The sequence below is a fragment of the Pholcus phalangioides genome, unplaced genomic scaffold (assembly GCF_987345545.1).
Source record: "Pholcus phalangioides strain wild (caught in Gottingen) unplaced genomic scaffold, Ppha-v1.0 ptg000022l_1, whole genome shotgun sequence".
Classification (NCBI taxonomy): domain Eukaryota; kingdom Metazoa; phylum Arthropoda; class Arachnida; order Araneae; family Pholcidae; genus Pholcus; species Pholcus phalangioides.
Genome location: NW_028301615.1, coordinates 36,621,758 through 36,641,456, shown reverse-complemented (window position 1 = coordinate 36,641,456; position 19,699 = coordinate 36,621,758). Strand labels below are relative to the sequence as shown.

The window sequence follows — 19,699 nt, the reverse complement described above, 5'->3', positions numbered from 1 at the left end:
TAACCCCCCCCCCCGTTCAGGATGCACGTCAAAGCGTGTGGGTGGGGAAAAAAAATCTTGTTGACAGAAACTTTGTTTATAGGAATCCAGAGCAGCTGCAAAGAAATGCATTTTCAAATGTCTCTGCCAAACACGATAGACGCGCATATTTCATTCATATGTCATCAAACGATAAAGAAGAAAGCTCTTTTTCTTGCAAGAACTCTTGAAGAAGCGTATACAAGCGTATATCAAATCTGTTTGCGAATAGGAATAATAATAATAAAATGAAACTTCCGTTTAAAAATGGGGACGGTAATGTTTGACTGAGAAAGGCGTATCCCGTCAACACCCACCCTGAAGACATAGCAGCAAAAACGCTTTGTGACCGATCTTTAAAAAATATTTTTTCCCGCCTTCCAGATAACTTTGAAATTATATGGAAATTATATTATGGAAATAAATATTTAAAAAAAATAAAAATTATGAGGTATTTTATGGTATGAGAGGCAAACGACAAAGGATTATATTTTTGGCGGTGTTGCACAGTAAGAAAAGGTGAAATGTTCTTCAACCAATCATTTTGGGCATCGCACACGTGCTTTTATTTACATCAGGACCCAAGTGAGAATGAACAGAGTATAGCTTACTTTTTTTTGTCACTCACTGATCACTCACCTGATGGCATACTTTCTGGGTCACTTTTATAATCACTCACATGCTCGCACACGCTCGGTCATTCCTCTCGTTGCTCATAGAGTATTGATGAGGCTCTCAGAAACACTGATCAGACCAGTGTTTCTTAACCTTTTCAGCTCATGGCCCTCTATGGATCACATTTTTTCTCGTGGCCCCCCTGTCGTATCCAGGGCCCCCCCCTACCCTCATCCAAGATTGAGATACTTTCTATTTTTTTATTATATAAATAAATACAAATACAACGCCACAACAGGCAAATTGCCCAACGAGGTGGCTGACTTAAGAACATCATGGATCCCCGAGCCATTTTTTGGAGGCCCTACCTACTACTGTTACACCACACATGCACCCTCCCCCCCCCCCCGCGGAACCCCCAACGAATCGGTACATGCGGAAATGTGCGTGTACGTGTAGTGAAACCTGACGTGAAGTTTTTTGTTTCTCTGTAATGCTTGTTATGTGTAGTGCTGCCATCTGCCACCAGTTTTTCTAACTATGACTGAAGTGTTATGATTGAATGATTTATCGTTGTAGGACTGTTGCTCTCTGTGGCGAGACTTTTTAACGGGGAGATCGGCTCGCATTTGCGCCTTGAAGTTGGGAACCACAGAAAACCAACTTCAGCCGACCACCACTATGGGGTTCGAATGAAATTTTAATAAATCAGATCAATCTCTGGAATCCTGGCTAGGCACGGACTCAAATGGTGGATTATCATCTCTCCCAGGAGTCAAATTTTATGTTAAAAAACTGTCTGTGTAAAATACGGTACGATCCAACAAACATGCACGATAAATCAACCCTCCCAACGCATCAACCGTTGCTCTGGCGGCCCTCCATACTTAGCTGGAAGTAACAGCTTACATATGAAAGTCATAGTACCAGTCCCCATATAGTGCAGTCCCCCCTCCCTCCATTATAGACATGAAGACCCGGGTCATGCCCACATAGACCCAAGGGTTAAGATGACCCTGGTTCTATGAACGGATCTGATGAATTTTGAAAGTAGTAATATTTTTTTCAACCATGTTTGACTTTTAAAGCTTTTTTCTCTTCACAGCTCTCTATGACTCCCTTCACCACCTGTCGTGGATCACCTTTCTTCTGATTTTCTCCCGTGGCCCCCCTAGAATATCCCAGGACCGCAAGGGGGGCCATATGGCCCCAGGTGGAGAACCACTGGATCAGACGACATTTAATGTCACTACTATGAAGCTTACTAAAATTGCCGCTAGAGTACGAATTATGAAATAGTTTGCGCAATTTCTCGTGAGATGTATCTAGTAGAGCCTTCTAACTTGTACTGAATGTTAACTCTCGAGTGTGTATTTATCATGAAAAATAAACTTTTCCGTGCCAAATATTTTAAAGTCTGTGATAAAACAAATACTTTTATCGGTGACAATTAATAATTTTCTCATAGGTGAAATTATAACGAGAAGACTTTCGAGCCAAATTGAAAATTGAAAGTGAATTGTAAGTAATGGAGCTGGGTTTGCATAACTTTGAACGAAACCTGTTTGTGACTAACATGATGAAATCCTATTTACATTTTATCATGAGTCAATTCGAGCTCAATTACAATGTAATTTGAACTGTGTTCCGAAGATAAATTATGACATGATTGCGTTTCCTGTTTATTTGCCATGTAAACATGAAATTGGTTTTTTAATTGGCGTTGTCCATCCCAGGTTACAATGATTTTTTTAACATTGTTTTATGTATGACTAGTTCATGAACAGTTAGTCTCGTTGAAATTGTATATAAAATTGTTCAAATCTCTGTTTACTTACAAAATAGTGGTGCCAACCGAGATTTGGCGATAATTTGGCGGGTTTTTTTCCCAGCAGTATTAATTCTTGATAACCGAAATTTGATTACTTGAACATCATTCGCAGTAATCTGAACAACTGCAACTGCAAACAACCCATTCCCGTCAAAAGTTATATGAATGATTAAAGATGTAAATGCATTTTTATGGTACAATAAGAAACAATGCTCTCAGTTGTACATTATAACCAGCTTTGAGCCAAATTCAAGCGATAATTATGAGACAAAATTTCAGCGATTAGCAAGACTTGACAAATCTAAAAAATATTTAGGAGCCAAGCATAGTTTTTGCTGAAGAACAGCCCTAATTAAGGTTATAACGACTTTATCGGGACCTGATAGCTCAAATCCATGCTAAAAGATGTGTATTGAAATCAGAAAACTTTGTGGCATCTTCAGACTCAAATTTAGCTATTACGTATAGAAAATTTTTTAGGCCCAAATTTTTTAGTCGCCATAGCAACTGGCACAGTGGTAGTTGGTGAATATGTTTGGGGCTACACTCGCCACAAACATTTTGGCATGTAAACCGATTCCTTAGAAATTCCGCAATAGATGTGTACAAGATGCATGTACGGTTAAGTAGTAGTAGTTCTCAGATACTGGAAGACTATCCAACCCAACACATGTATTTCTATCAAAGTTGGCGAATTTTTGCCATATCTGAGAAAGAAAAACCGCAGTAAAAACTATTTCAGCAAAAATTGATTTTTTTTCCTTATTTATGAATGTAAGGCATTATTGTGCATTTATTTATTTTTATAAATGCAAATAAGATAGTTTTGAATACAAACACTTCTTGATGTCCCTTTTCATTGCTGGGAAAAACTGCTGTAAAAAATGTCCTGGCATTAATGGGTTTTTCCAAGCATCGAAAATTTATATACAGTCAAACCTCGTTAATGAGTCATTCTTGGGAAAGCGAAAATATGACTTAGTAAGCGGAGGGACTCGTTAAATGGAGTAAGCCATAGCTATGCCAATTCCTGCCTGAGGACAATGGGACTTCTAAAAAGTGACCCGTTAAGCGGAGTGACGTGTTAACCGGGTGATGCACTAACAAGGTTTGACTGTACTTCATACATTTCTGTTCTCTCATCATAAAAATTTAAGTTTGAAACATACACAAACTCTGGTTTAAGAATTAACATAATATATATGCTTATTCAATTTTATCAATCAAAGAATAAGCATAAATTATGTTTTACAAAAGCGTTTAAAACATTTAGTAGGCTGTTCTACTCTTCACACACAATGGTGTTTGTAATAGAAGTAGCAAATTTTAGTAATAGAAGTGTAATAGAAGAAATGTAATAGAAGTTGTTCAAAGTAAACCAATTCTTTCTAAAATATACAAAGCACAGTAGTCTCCCATCCTTCCCATGTCATGCAATAGGTGGGAGGATTGGCAACAACTACTGAAGTTGGGACAGTTTTTCCCATAGAAATATATGTATATATTAGTGGGACACTAATAGTGCACCTTTAAAGTTTTTAACACAATTTATTTGTTTTTTGCGTGAATGTTAGACATTTTAAATATAATACAGAGTAGGTTCATGAGACCGTCTGGTCGCGCGAGAGAGTTAAAAGAGTGTATGTCCTTTGTTATGGACATCTTTTCCTCAGTCACCTCATTTTGTATTTCGCCTGTTGTACCATTGTATTTGTCGCTTGCTGGACTAGCCAGGCGCAAGAGTTTGCCACATGTACATTATTGGATAGGCTAGGTGCACCGTTGAGTCATCTCATTAGTTAATCAACAGATATTAGAAAAAAAATTTTAGAAAGAGCAAAAACCTGTAGGGAAAACTGTATGTAAACCATAAAGACGTAACACCAGTTTTTTCCTTTCTTGCTGTGACTATAATGCTGTGATTTTTTCCTATGGATCTTTATAAATTTAACTTGAGTTGTGATGGCACTCCAGTCCAATAAAAAAAACACTTTTAAAATCTGTATTTGCACTCTGAAATCTGCGCAAATGAAAGTTGTGTGCTAAATGCTGTGAATGTTTTGATAACATTGATAGCACCTCGACCAGGGCTGGACAAATCCCAGGCGCCAGGTTAGAATCCAGCGACTAAACAATTTGTATTGGAGCATGAAATATTCTTTGTGTAGTTATACTAAATTGCAGACTGAGAGCACCACAAAATATTTGGAATTTATTGTAGCATATCTACCAACACAAAAGACAGTCACTATGCCCTGAAAAAGTAAAAAAAAGCATTATTATAGACCTTTTTTTAGGGGTAAAAAAAATTTCTGCCACCCAGATTTTTTTTTGCGATTCGTCCAGCACTGATCTCGACCAATCAAAAGAAATGAGCTGCTCGTGCTTGGAGGCCAGGAAACAAATTTCAACCATGAGTTGAAGTTTATTGGAAGTTTCAGACCAGGGGTGCATTGCCATCAAAGAACAATACATTAAACAAATTATTTTTTAAACTTGGTGTTGAACTTCGGGTGTGAAAATTGTGATCTTCTCTGTGAAAACATCAAATAAGCCTTGGGGTTTCATTCTGAATTCCTGGCAAAGTTTTCATCTGTAAATACTGTAATCTTTCAAGAATTGATGTAATTCCATTAAATATAATGCTTTGATCAAACAAAACAATTTTTTTACTTGATTATCACTTAATGATCTCCACTATCTCAGCAATAATCCAGTGATTATGCTTGAATTTCAGAAACATGCAATTTTCACAGATAATCGTGTAACTCTGAAATCGCACAACTGGAGGTAGTAGGCCTATAAGTCGGAGTATTACTATACAGTGAAACCTCACTACAGTGATGCTCGATATAACAATAAATCTCTCTACAACAGTATTTTTTAACTTGATTTATAGAATATCATATCAAGATTTTTCACTGTATCAAGATCAGAAAGTTTTTGCCATCTGTGAAAAAACAGTGGTAAAAACTGTCTCTGCAAAAACAGATTCCTGTCTATGCATGGGAGGCATTGCCGTGAATTTTTTCCCCCATTATGTGAATGAGAGTTTTCAATTCAAATTTTGGTTTAATAATTAATTTTAGGGTTTTTAAGTTTTTGCCATAACTGGAAAAGAACCAAGACGTCCCGCTTACCCTTAGTTGCAGACTTGTTTAGAAATATTCCTTTATATTTGTAGTATGCCCTTTAACATACAGATGATGCACGTGGGCAAAGATATACTCCCTCCTTCCCCAGTATCAATAACAATTTGTTAGAAATCCCACAGAGGAATGTGTCCGAATTGCAGGGTCATTTTATATCCAGTTATTAGCTGCTCATTCTTCATAATATGATTTCAACATTAACCACCTTTTGTGGCATTATCTATTGCAAGCTGATCAAAACATGTAAATTGTTCATGTTCCTCTAACATTTAATAAGTAAAATTTCATTTTACAGGTGCTATTAGATGTTATAAAAAAGCACATGGTAAAATGGACGAGAAGTTATTGAAGGAGCTGCTCGAGTGCTCCGTATGTTTGGAGCAGTTAGACGCCACTAGCAAAGTTCTTCCCTGTCAACATACGTTTTGTAGACGTTGCTTACGGGACATTGTTGATGCCAAAAAAGAGCTTAGGTGTCCAGAATGCAGAGTATTGGTGCAGGTGAAAGTCGAAGACCTACCTGGCAATATTCTGCTCATAAGACTTCTGGAGGGTATGAAGACGAAATCGCATCTGAACTCTGTCAAGGTCGATGAAGATACAATAAATGATAGTAACAGTTCTGTTACGCCACCGATATCACTCCAGGACCAAGACGCAAGACAGACTGTGCCAGGAGCGGAACTCAACAAGGGTGTGATTAAACAGGTATAATGTTTTTTAAAAATCTAATTATATAATTTTTTAGAAACAGTTGTGGAAATTGGCCAATGATTTTTTCATTGAATTACAGTAAAACCTCTCTTTTGTGGACACTGGCAGAACAAAAGAATTCATCCATAAAAGAGGGGTATTCATTGATCTGGGATTTTAATAACAAAATGCATATTTTTATTATACAAGGGAAAGTATTATTTTGCCAAAAGCGGGTTATACTGTATTACAGGGTTGGACAAATCTTAGGTGCCAGGTTGCCATGGTCTAATTGGTATGATAGGTATCTTGGAAAGGTAAGGGGATTGCATTAAGATTTCAAATGCAATGAAACCTTGGATTTTTGTAAGTAATGAGTTGTTTGCAACACAAGCAAAAATTTAAACAAGGTTTGACCTGATAAATGAGGGATGTCTTACAATACAATTGGTGTGTGTTGCGAAACTTTCTGTGTAAAGACTAGTTTATAAGGGGATCTACACACAAACACAGATTTGTATCGGTCGAAAGTCACATGATGACAACTAAGCTGACCCTTTTTTCCTGTCATTGCGAGTAAGGCCATCTTAGTGAGATGGGGGAATGCAATTCAGCCTAGCATTTTACTGGGTGCTTTTTATCATTTCAGTGAAAGACAAAATTTGAAAAAAAAAAATGTAGGCATATTCAGAGCCGCAACAGTAGGAAAGAGCAGGGGGAGGCTGGTTATTCCGATGCCAAATCATAAAGAGCACGCTTACTGTTTTTCCCATTCAACATTATGAGAAGGTTTGCTACTAAAATGGAAACTGGTCCTGGGCGACAAAGTAAATTATTTAGAATTACAGCCATATGGACATATAGAGCTTCAATAAAAAACTTTCAATATAGCCAAAACCTGATATAACGATCTTCCTCAATGTAACAGATACAAATGTTGTTTTATCTGATTCATTAAATCGAGGTTCCACTGTAGCTTACAGGCCTTATTTCCTGTGCCCTGTTATTGACCCAACTGACAGCAGCAGTATCATTCATAACACAAGCCAGATTGTTTTTTTAATGTATGCAAAGATTTTGAAGTGAAGTCCCTGCTTTTTTTTGTATTGTTCTGAAAATTGAGTGTACATAAATAAATGGGGGATGTTGTGCAATACAAGTGGTATGTGTAGCAGACTTTCTGTATGAAGACTAGTTTATAAGAGCACGTACACACACAGATTTGTATCTTCGAAAGTCACATGATAACACTAAGCTGACCCTTTTTTCTTTTCTCATTGCAAGCAAGGCCACCTTAGTTGAGTTTTTTAGGGGGGGGGGGGGACAATTCAACCAAGCATTTTACAGGGCACTTTTTATCATTTTAACGAAGGACCTAATTAAAAAAAAAATATTGTTGGCATATTCAGAGCTGCAACTACGGAGGAGCAGCATAAAATAAGTGAAAGTACAATAATTTATAAATTAAATTAATCAGCCTTCGTTCTCATTATCTTTGAGAAAAAAATATCACGGCTGTTGTGGAACAAATCATGTGATTCTTCATTATTCTGGGCTCCCGTTTGTCCTAGGGTCAGGTAAAATGGTTATAAAAAGAGGTGTTTTTATCTTTGAAGAGATAAGAAGTATAAGAAGATAAGATAAGATAATAAGAAGATGATAAGATAATAAGAAGAAGATAAGATAAGATAATAAGAAGATGATAAGATAATAAGAAGATGATAAGATAATAAGAAGATGATAAGATAATAAGAAGAAGATAAGATAATAAGATATCCAAAGAAATATAACCATATGGCTTTTTCAAAAATAGGATATTTTTTGGCTGATATTTTACATTACATTCTTAGAGAGTATATTAGCACATTTTTCAAAAATATTTTTTGAGTGTAACAGTTTTTTTTCTGCAACTTTTTAGACCTCACTTTTATGACCACTTTATTCCATGGGATTGGGTAAAGTGAGTAGTGCATGGGGTAAAATGGTCATACCAAATAATAATGAAATTTTAAGAAAATAATCAGTGGGCATTGAAATTTTATTTAACACATTTATCAAACAATCATTTTCTACTTTTAAATTTATAACTTTTAATGTATTCTATGGTTATAAATCTTGGCTTCATTAGGATCTTCAAATACAACTGCTCTCTTATTTCATCTATGGCCTTATTTTCTGGAAAGGTATAAAAATTCATTATTTAGGCTCTTTCAAGATATTCAACAGATAATAAATCTTTATTAATCACTTGTCTGATCATTTGCATTATTGGTTTTTGTTCTCTTCATAATAAACCAGCACCCCACACACACAGCCTTCTGACATCTTTCATAAAGTTTGAATAGTTATAGATTTGCCTCAGATCTTCAAGAAATTTTTTCTTTGACTATGGAAGTTTAATGTAATTTTCGCATATTTATTTTGTGGCAGTCAAAGTTCAACTATTTCCTTAATTAAGGTTTCTCCTATTCTATCCTGGACATGTTTTCATTTTGCCCTTAAGTTCTGTATTACCCTTTCGTTTACAGCTGAGATTAACGAGGCCAAGGTAGTCAGTATATGGCTCGTTTCAAGTCTCTCATCAGACACAACACTGATATTAGCTAATTTTGACACTTTCTAAGTTCAAGTCAGCCACTCATGAAGTTGATTCTGTATCTTTACTTCTCTTGGTTGTGAATTGTGAAAGTTCAACATCTACAAAAGGGGTGGGGGGTTGTTCACATTTAACAAGAGATTTCAAGCCTTCAATACCAGTCTCCTTTGCATGGTAACCGTGATTTTCTTCTGGAATCCTTTTGTCTTGACTTGTTAATGATCCATCTTCCTTAAGTCATATGGAATCTTTAACTCATGTTCTTGCAGCTCACATGATACTCTAATGCTCTTTCCAACAGCTAACAATACTAATGGAAGAATGTCAGAGTACTGTTGTATATTCTTTTCACATATAGGTTCAAACACCTACTTTCCATGTGCACATGTTTGCTCTGGAAAAGAAAAAAAATTGAACTACATTAAGTAAAAAATAAATTAAGTAAAAAAAATCTTACAAGTTCAATTATATGTTAGGCAAAATAGCTCCTAGCAACTAAGTGTTAGTTAAGCCTAATGCTATGACCACTTTACCCCACATTGTTTAAATTACTATAAAATATGGAATAGTGTTCTTGAGATACGTCTGGAGTGCCCTGTACAGCCAATCTATTAAAAACTTTCAGCAATTAAAATGGTAGAGAGAAGTTATTCAGGCACTCAAAAAATGGAACCCGAGCTTCAACAACAAAAAAAAATGTTAATTTCCACTAAAATGTTGCTTGGCATTATATTTTAGGTGAAAAACTTGGCTTCTAGCTAGTGAAAGTTAAAACAGAAATTTGGTAGTAATATCAATTGGAATTCTTAAGTTATGCCATTTTGCCCCATTTCCTACTTTTCGGTAAATTGTCCTACTTTCTGGTTTTTGTCTTACTTTTCATACTTTTTTTACCAAATCCTATCAACAAAATTCACATGTAGCCTAATTGATTTTAAGCAGGAAATCATCGAAATATTGCCAAATATTACAAATATAGATTGCAGTTAATGATTCTGTCAAAGTAGAAATTGTATCATTTTTAAGGTTATTTGGGTGGCGTTGTATGTGGACCGATTGGTTTATTAATTTTTCATTTTCTTAGTTTGAGGGTTCACCAAGTAAAGTAGTCATTAAAAACTTCTGTCTGGATGAAAAAATAACCTTGTATTTACTTTTCATGTTCTTGGACAGTAACTAACATTTATCATTCAAAATTATGATCCACGTTTTGTGTATAGGTGAAACAGTAGTTTGCATTGCAAAACAGTTGGATACTTAGGTCTATTTTAGGTTTGGTGATTCTGATGCTACCCAATAGTATTCAATTGTCTTGTTTGTGTATTTTTAAAGCATGAAAAGGCATAAACAATATTTACAATGTTCAGTAAAGAGCTAGAAATGGAAGTGCTTCATTTGTCACAAAAAAAATTACAAAAATTACATTGGTATTGAATTAGTAAAATGTAAGAAACATAAATAAAAAATTCCTTAAAAAAAATATATGGTCGATGGAGCAAAATTATCTGGTTGACCTTGACTTATTTACATCAGACTTTGTAATTTACATATTTTTCAATGTGCTTTTGGAAGTGGTCTCGAAAGAGTGTCATTCTTAAAAAAACTTAGATGCCATCTCATAATTTGCTGTGCACTGTCAAAAAGAGTCAACAGACTGAACTGTGAAAGACTCCAAAAAAAGAATGTAATATATATTATGAGAGACAGAGAGAAAAGACTTATCTGTGTTTTGACCAAAAATTGTTTCTGTAACCGTCATTTCTGTCATTTTGCTTTGGCTTGAGTCAATCTTACAGAATACTGAAATAGTGCTGTGAAAAAATAATATTTACATTTTTTTTAAATAAAACAATTTTTTAGGGATTTTTTTTTATTATGCAATGATTATGGTGTCAAAGGGGGTACCTTCCCCCATACTACTTTTAGTCCAACTTTATCCTACCTTTTATAATTTCTTAAGTGGGAGCCCTGATTATTTCTTACGGAGACGTTTGCTTTAATATACTGGTGTTTTATCTTACCAGCATGTTTACCGAACAAATTATGCTCGTAAACCAAGGTATCACTGTATTGTCAAGTTTTTCTTACTTTTTCTCTTTGGCTGTGTCGAGAAATATGATGATTAACCATTTTACGATGAAGGATGTAATATTGTATTCAAACACCGGTGGAATAAATTCAAACAAGTTCACCCGGTTTTCTTTCCTCATCCTCACGAAGAGTTGTTGCAACCCTATGAGTTTTTTTCCTTTTGGCTTTTTGTATACCCTGCCAGTGATTTCTTTTCACATATGATGTATCTTTCTTATAAGAGCGAAAGAGGAAAGGTTGGGTGAGGTTGAAAAGAGAAATCTAACTTTGTACCTGCATTCTTATCAACTTATCTATTATACAGTTTCACTCTTTCATTTTTTCCCCCTTTTCCTTTCTTCTAATGTTCGTGGTTAGGTTATGACAAGACTACCCTTTTTATTGCCGATTTGTCAAATAAAGAGCATCCAAATTTCTTGCCAATCACTTGTAATTGAAGAGGGTAATTACTTTTTACACTTGATATTGTTTTTGTGTATGTCTTGGACATAATTTTTTATATTTAAACTAATTAAAATATGTATTAAAGTGTCTTCGTTAAATTTTATGTCATTTTATAGGCATCTCGCTGCTATCCCTGGGCCAGAGCTTATTCTTCTTATGAAGCTAAGGAGCCAGGGTGAGTATGGGATTGAACTGTAATTTACACATTTTATTCCTCGAAAAAATGCTGCAAAAAATGTTTCAATTTGCAATAATTTATTTATTGTTAATTATAAAGCTTCATCAGTTGTTTCAGTTTTTTTGTTTTAATAAAAACTTTAATTTTTAGGTTGGGAGTATATATAATATAAGTAATACTTAATATTATTAGAGCTATTCGGGTCTTTTAAAGGGACCGCAAAAATCATCTTTTATAATCCTTTCAGACCCTGCGCACATAAATGGGGGAGGGGGTTGCTTTTTATCACTCTAGATTTTTTTTTTTTTTTCTGAACTGAATCTCTGACTTCAAGAATTATGTGTTCATCGTTGAAGTCAGGGCTAAACTCACTGGTGTTAAAAAATAATATGTGCAGCAGCAAGGAAAACGGCCCTATGTTTGTGAGAACTGGGCCTGAAAGGGTTATCTAGGCTCGATATTTTCCCACTTATGAATTAAATCAAGGCTCGACAGATCCTAGGCACCATAATGACTAGAAAATCAATAGGCCTATTGACATATAAACTTTCTTGTATTTGATTGGTGTAAATCTGTGTTTGAGAATACATGAAATTTTCCGATTTCATGATGGTGTGTCTTCTAATATAAAAGGATTATCAATTCCTGGAAAAGTCTAAAAACCTTATAAGGTCTCCATCTGACATCGTTCAAGTATTATATTTTTTTGGGGAATTATTTTTTTAAATAAATATCTATTCTCCAACCTTTCAGAGGGAAAAAAACTGCTAATATAATACTGTTGTTAGAGATGAGTACTAAGGTAGGACTGAAATAAGACTATTTATTTAGAGAGAGAATAAATTATTACACAGATAACAGACCAGTTCAGTAGGTGATAAAACACACATACACCCCTCCCTTCAGTTATACAAATGCAACATTAGTAATTACTTGATAAGATTTTCACAGCCATCATTTGGCCACAAAGGGGAAGGTTCCCCTTCAAGATCCATCAACAGAATGACGAAAACAGCCAATCAGATAAATCCACATCTCTCGGCCAATCTGGTTCTCTCGGCGTAAGAACTGTTCTCAATCCGCTGCCAGCCATAGGATCAACTGACCAGTCGCAATACGATAGTGTATGTCAAGCCACTCATATACATAAATATAACCTGAGATTCCAAAAACTTGACTTTTGATCCAGTTTTATCAATTCTCTCCTTATGCCAACCACTAGTGTTAGGAAAACGTTGAGAACTAACTCAAATGGATGACGGTCTTCAAACTCAAACAATTTTCATCATTAGTAATTACGTTTTCTAGCATTGCTTTTATTATCACCCCAAAGAAAGCTGGATGGGTTTTTTTATGTATTACCGTTGGTTAGTTCATTAGAATATTATAGTAATCTCCTATTTGAAAGCAAAAAATAAAAATAAATTGAGATACTCTGACTTGTAAGCAAATATGACTAATGTGCACAGTATTCATCTTGTAAGCAACTGATTACTCCTTTTATTCTTCATGGGCTTGAATAAATTTTGCTGCACCATTGCTTATTAATTTTCACTTGAACATTAATATTATTAAATAATGAATATGGTTTAATAAATCTTGAGCATCAGGTCCCCATGGCAACAGCAATATTAGTATTAGCACCTGAAATTTTCTTTGATTTCTTAATTTGCATCTGGAGGAAGGGCAGCATAAAATTTTCGGAATTTATTTCTGCATGCCTCCCAACATTAAAAGTGGTCACCAAGTTGTGGGAAAGTTGAAAAAAAAAAGTATATTGCACTATATTTTTTTATTAGGGCAAAAATTAGGGAACTGCTATTTAATTTTGCTAGGGTTTGTGTGATTTTTTTACCTGATTCGTCAAGCCCTAATAATGGATTGTATCATTTTTTACTGGTTTTTTTTTTTTTTTTTTTAATATGCTTGACTCCTAAGAATTTGTGTGGGCAATTCTATTTTTCTAGTTTGTCAAGCCTTGTGTGCAAATATTTTAACTTGTTAAACAATTTTCTTATTGTGTTACCATTTTTTGTCATCGTCAGCATCCTGTATGATGTTTTCACATTCATAATTTAATTCCTTTTTAAATTCTTATTTTTTTATATTTACAGTGAACTGTCCTTCAAAGAAGGTGATACAATTTTCCTGCAGAGAAAAATAAATCAAAATTGGTATTATGGAGAACTGAATGGAAAATATGGTTTCGTTCCATCAGTGCACGTGCGTGTTATATTGCTCCGAACTCATGTACCTCAGTGTAAAGCGCTTTATGATTTCAAGATGGCTGGAAGTGATGAGAAAGACTGCCTGACTTTCAAAAAGGTAAGTTATACTCAATACACATGTTGATGATATGATTATTTTTCATTTTTCCTCTTCCTTAAATCCATGGTTTGTAATTTTGGGTGTGGGTACACCATACTGTTTGAGGCGAGACCTCAGAAATCACTTGATCTTATGGGTACAATTTGTGCAGTACAAGTGTTTGCAAAACATATCTAGGGGCTGCATAAATTTTTTGCACATTTCTATAGATACGCTAGCTTTTTTAATGTTTCAAAATATGTGTTTGAAGAGAAAAAATATGTAATAAGAAAGTTTCCTTTTTTAGGATCACAAATTGTATAAACATTGAATGAAGTAGGCCTGCTGGCCTACACCATACCTGTTCCTAATAAACATTCCTGTGTCAAATTTCTAGTACATTGGGGCATGCCAGAATGTTTTTGTGTGTGGGTTATTGTATATGGGATTTCTGAATAAATTTTGGGGGTGCTCAGAATGGTGTTACAAAATAGTGTAGGTAGTTGAGCACCATTACACCTCTCACTCTGATGCCACAATTGAGATTCTTATGTATGGCTAATGAGATTCTTATGTATGGCTAATACCTCTTAATAAAACTGAGGTGCCTCCAAAAGTATTGAAACTTTTCACTAATTCTTAAAATTATGTCTTTCATAAATTATGAATTTTCATTAATTCTGGAACTTCTCTCATTAGTTTTTGATTGTTTTGTTCATCAATTTTTGATTATTTTATTAATTAATTTTAAACTATTTTAGTCTTTAATTCTGACTAATTTTGTCATCATTATTGGATTTTCAATGAATCCTGAATTATAATTTTCAATCAGTCAAAATTATCATTGTTATTTAAATGTTCTAAAGTTACTAAAATTTCCATTGTTAATTGATTTTTTTTGTACTTCAGTGAAATTTTTTGTTTACATATTCATACTTGTCCATTAGGATGGCCAAGGGTTTTTTGAAGAGATGATAAATTCAATAAAAACCTTGTCCTACAAATAAGTAAATGCAATATATTTACTGTCTAATGTGTACATAATGTAATGATGCATTGTTGCTTAAATTTTGTGCTTCTAAACAACATATTCTGCTACCACATTCGAAAAAATGCATGCATATGTGTCTAATTTGATTTATCTATGTAGGGTGAAGTGATCACTGTCATACGAAGGATAGATGATAATTGGGCTGAAGGCAAGATGTTTGATAAAATAGGAATTTTTCCAATATCATTTGTAGAGGTAAGTTTTGTTTTGTTTTTTTAATACAGAATTACAGGTTTTGTGGTTATTTCTCCTGCATGTTCTCTCAAATGCAACATACAGTTTATGCTCATTTTTAGAAACCCGTAGGGACTTGAAAAATTAGTTCTTAAAATTAAATGTTCATAAATGGGAAGGATGTTGAAAGAAATAATATATTGTTTGGGACCAGAAAATTAGTCTCGACTGTAGTGTATAAAAATTGAAGTTTTATATACATAGTCTGTTCCTGTGAATGTTGCGTAACACTCTTTGATTTGCGAAATTTTATTGCACTCCAGATGATAAAGCTACAGTAAATTTTGTAAATATTTAGTAGAATTTTTCAGTAAAAGTTTGATTTTATAATATTGTATTTATTTCTTGCTCTATGGCTGGGATTACACTATAAAAGTTTCATAAAAGTTCATTTGTAAAACTCGAAAAATACAACCAATAAGGTGATTGATTGCATTTGCTAGAATGTTACGAATGCACTTATTGGTGTAATTTTTCAACTTTTATAAAGGTACTTTTATGCAACTTGTATAGTGTAATCTTGGCCTATCTACCACAGTCAGGAAAAAAAAATCAAACAAATAAAATTGTTTAACTTTTGGTATGCAAGTGTCACATCTGCATATTCACCACACTTTTAGAGGATAGAAATTAATTTTCATGTAATCAAGGTTTCCTTGTATTTTACAAACAATTCTTGCTAATGCTCAAAACCAAACATGAGAAGTAGATCTTTTGGTCTATATTTGAAGGTTGTTTCATTCAATACAAAAATTGATGTAGATGCTGCATCCAAGCCTTGCCATTTGCTAAACCTGCAAAAATGATGTTTTTAAAAATGTAAGCATTGTGGCTGATAGGCAAATAAATACAATAGCTTTCTCTCATACATTTTATTGATTAAAATATTAAATGAAATCTTTTTTTTCTTATTCTTTTCTATTTGGTTGCGTAGATGAATGCAGCAGCACATTGTCTTCTGAAGCTGTCAATGAAGTGAGTTTATATTTCTTATTGCTCATGATAATCATACTTTTGTTTAAACTAGTATTTCATTATTTTGTAAAATAAATAAATTTCTTTATTCTAGCACTCAGCCAGGTCCATCCAGAGTGGCACCACCTACACCAGTCTCAAACGGAGCAGATTCTATCATGCCCAAGAATTTTACGAGTTAGTTTAATTAATATTTAATTCATTTCTTTTTATGTGTATGTGTGTGTGCATGCGCACCGGTGACTTTCCCATTATAATTACCAGTGGGATAAGTCCAAATGTTTTTCTATTACAAGGTTCCTACAACCTAGAAAGTCAGGAAAAAAAATTGTGGTTAGGGATCAGATAAGAAAGGAAATGTGTAAACACTGGAATATTTCTTCAAGACATTGTAAAACAACTGTGGTTGAGAAGAAAAAGGACATAGCCTATATATTTTTTTTTTATACACACACATCATCACACTCACTTTTATTTATTTTCCCTTCTATATTTACAGTGCCATGTTCCTTTTTACTGAGTGATATCCCTCTCATTTTCTTTTTCTTCCTCTATTCTTACTCCTATCTTTTTTTATAGTTTTTTAATCTGTTCTTGTTTACTTCCATAAATTTTGGATACCAAATTTTTAAATGTTAGAGCCTGTTGGAGGGGGGAGAAGGGGAAATTTACAGGGATCATTGAATACATTCATTATATTAATATCAAGTAATATAAAAAATAAGGTTTTTTTTTTACTTTTTTTATTTTTGCATTTTGAACTTACTTTACCTGACATTTGATAAAAATCAAACATTTATATTTATTCCACAAATTTATAAATCATGCTGATTTGAGATACATGCAATTTCACTGTATTTTTTTCACCCCAGTTAGGCCATATTTTTCGTTGTAGTTAATGTAGTCTTTTACTTCTTTTTTTTTACCTTACAAGGTCAGCAAAATAACTCCTCAAAGCAGCCTTTTTGCCTATTGAACTATCATTATTTATGGAGCAGATCTGTGTTTTGCAAGCCATCTCATTTGAAAGCCATTTTCTCCATAAATGTTTGATTTTGCATTTTCACTGGGTTCTTAGTATTTCATCGGCCCACAGTTGTATTTAAGTTTTCTGCCTTTGTCCAATTGAATTTTTTCCCCTCATTTTAAGATATTTCACAATATTTTTCTCTTGCTAAAAATCACACTACTCAATCCCAGGTCTGCAACTTAGGTGGGTCTGGTGCTCTAGACTAGAGGAGGGACCCAAATCTACAGTTTAACTGCTCCTTGTACATTTCACGGGGCACCAAAATGCATGCTTGACTCTGCGGACAAAGTATCTCATTGCTACCCTGCTCAATCCAATCTTGCACATTTGATCAAGAAATAGAAAAATACTTTCCAGTTCTATGCATATCTCAATTCAAATTGTGCAGGGGCTGACTTTGACTTGATGGGGCCCTGTGCCCCCCCCCCCCTCCTCCCGACTGTGGTTGAAGAGATTTGGAACGTCAGCAAATACAAGTACATGTTGTGTTTGCAAACACATAAAAAAAGAGGATATGCACTATTTTTTTTTAAAAATGGGGAATGCAATGGAAAATTCTCCATGAATTATGTCTTACAATAAATGCTTTTTTGCAATCTCCATATGAGCCGAGTCATTAATGATGTCATAAAAATCTAATTTTTGGGTTCTCTCTTATAGCTTTTCAGTATACAATATAAAGCTGAGGTGATGACGGTTTTTCTTGTGAAAGACTTGAGCAAACTGATGCTTTTATCCTTTTTAATAAGAAGAATGATCTTTCTCTTGAACAATTTGATATTAGTGGTGGTGTCAATGAGGATTCAATGCTGTCTTTATCATTATTTAACATTTGTGGTATTTTGTCATCAACCTGAACCAAGAATGAAAATTGTTGCAGTTCATCTGAAAATGTGTTTCCAAGAACAGATGCATTGCAAATATACAGAATCTTCATGAAGATTTCAGGATTTCGTGTTGATCAAACATGTAAACTTTATTGTCATTGTTTCATAAATTATTTTACGGTCACTAGATGTGAAATTGAATAATTGACAAATATTGATTTAATATGCCTATTGTGTTCGAAACATTATTCAAAATCATTCTTTTTTTAAAAAATATTTTTTACTGGTTTAAACCAGTTTTTGACGCTTACCATGTTAAAAATCCAACCCTGATTAAAAGTAATTTTTGCAACAATGAGTTATTGAATCAGTTGTAAAAAAGACAATAGTGGTTCTATTTTACTGTAATGGTAAATACCAAGGTTATAATATTCTTTTCTATCTAGGTACTAGACATACTGAGATGACAAATAGTGTTGTCGCCCTATCTTCTGGATCTCCTGTCAGTAAGGCTGCAGATTCTCTACCAAATTCACCACTGCATCAATCAATGCCAGTCACTCAAACTATAGAGCGTTCAGTGCATGCCCTTATGCGCAGTGCTTCACAGCGTAATAGTAATGAAAGGGAGAAAAGGCATTCGTTGTCGTCACTGTCCATGTCTCCTTTGCAGAAAGCATCACAGGTTTCATCTGCGCACGAACATTCTACAGAGATTCTCAGTACTGCTGGTGGGGATGTGTTGGCTGCTCCTCATAGAGGATTACCGGTTAGAGGCCCGCATTTCACTCTGGATACGTCAAAAGATATCACTCCATCAAAATCAACCGTAAGTCTCTCAGAAAATTTTTTTATCTTTATTATAAAGTGGTTTCAATTTCATTGAAATTATTACTATTGAGTACTACAGTGAACTGATATAAGCAGCATCAGAATTAATTGGTTTAATTACACTTTGTTTATTCTCTCAATATCATTTTCCAATTCAATTGCAATCACGATCGATGCTCAATATAATGACCATATGCTACAGCAGCTGGTACAATAAATCCCAAATGTTATCATATGACTATTCTGTATACTTTCCTTTCGATATAACAACCACCCGATGTGTCCATTTTTATTGTAACAGTAAGGGTTGTTATAATGATTGTGCATCAAGTGTGTAACCAAAAATACATTCCTTATTGTTCGTAAATTAGTTACAAACTGTAAAACTCAATTGGGACAGTTTACTTTACTATCATTTTACCCTGAAAGGGGAAAATTCTATTTTAATTGTGTTGGCGTACTATACAGCATTGTGTGTTCAGTGAGTTTGTTGTCCTACATATCAATCTCTATGTTTGTGCATCTGAATGCACGTATGTGTTGTAAGTTTGCTACTTGCCATAACCTCCTCAGTTCTCACATTATCTGTAGGAGACACTAGGACAGCACTTAAAAAAATATTCCACCTAACTAAATGAAATGCTCTGAGACCTTTAAATTAGTTCCAGATGTTCTAAACATTTGGTAGTATTTTATTAATACTCATCTGTTTGCAGAAATTAATTCGGTTTCACAGTTAAAAATAAACAAAGTTGATCATGACGTGACAATGAAGACTAGGGAAAATAATACAACTTTTCCTAAGTCTTCACTCACATTTGGAACT

At 34.1% G+C, this 19,699-nt stretch overlaps 1 protein-coding gene across 1 annotated transcript in view; it reads left to right on the top strand.

The window, feature by feature from the left end:
* Positions 1-1,983: 1,983 nt before the first annotated feature.
* Positions 1,984-19,699, top strand: part of LOC149070283 (E3 ubiquitin-protein ligase SH3RF3-like) — a 29,923-nt gene continuing 12,207 nt past the window's right edge. The window contains exons 1-8 of the mRNA XM_089249563.1: positions 1,984-2,154; positions 5,912-6,324; positions 11,557-11,615; positions 13,733-13,943; positions 15,076-15,171; positions 16,145-16,185; positions 16,280-16,362; positions 18,489-18,871. Of these exons, the coding sequence (XP_089105689.1) occupies positions 5,947-6,324; positions 11,557-11,615; positions 13,733-13,943; positions 15,076-15,171; positions 16,145-16,185; positions 16,280-16,362; positions 18,489-18,871 (1,251 nt within the window). The 5' untranslated portion in view covers positions 1,984-2,154; positions 5,912-5,946. The remainder of the gene's footprint in view (positions 2,155-5,911; positions 6,325-11,556; positions 11,616-13,732; positions 13,944-15,075; positions 15,172-16,144; positions 16,186-16,279; positions 16,363-18,488; positions 18,872-19,699) is intronic.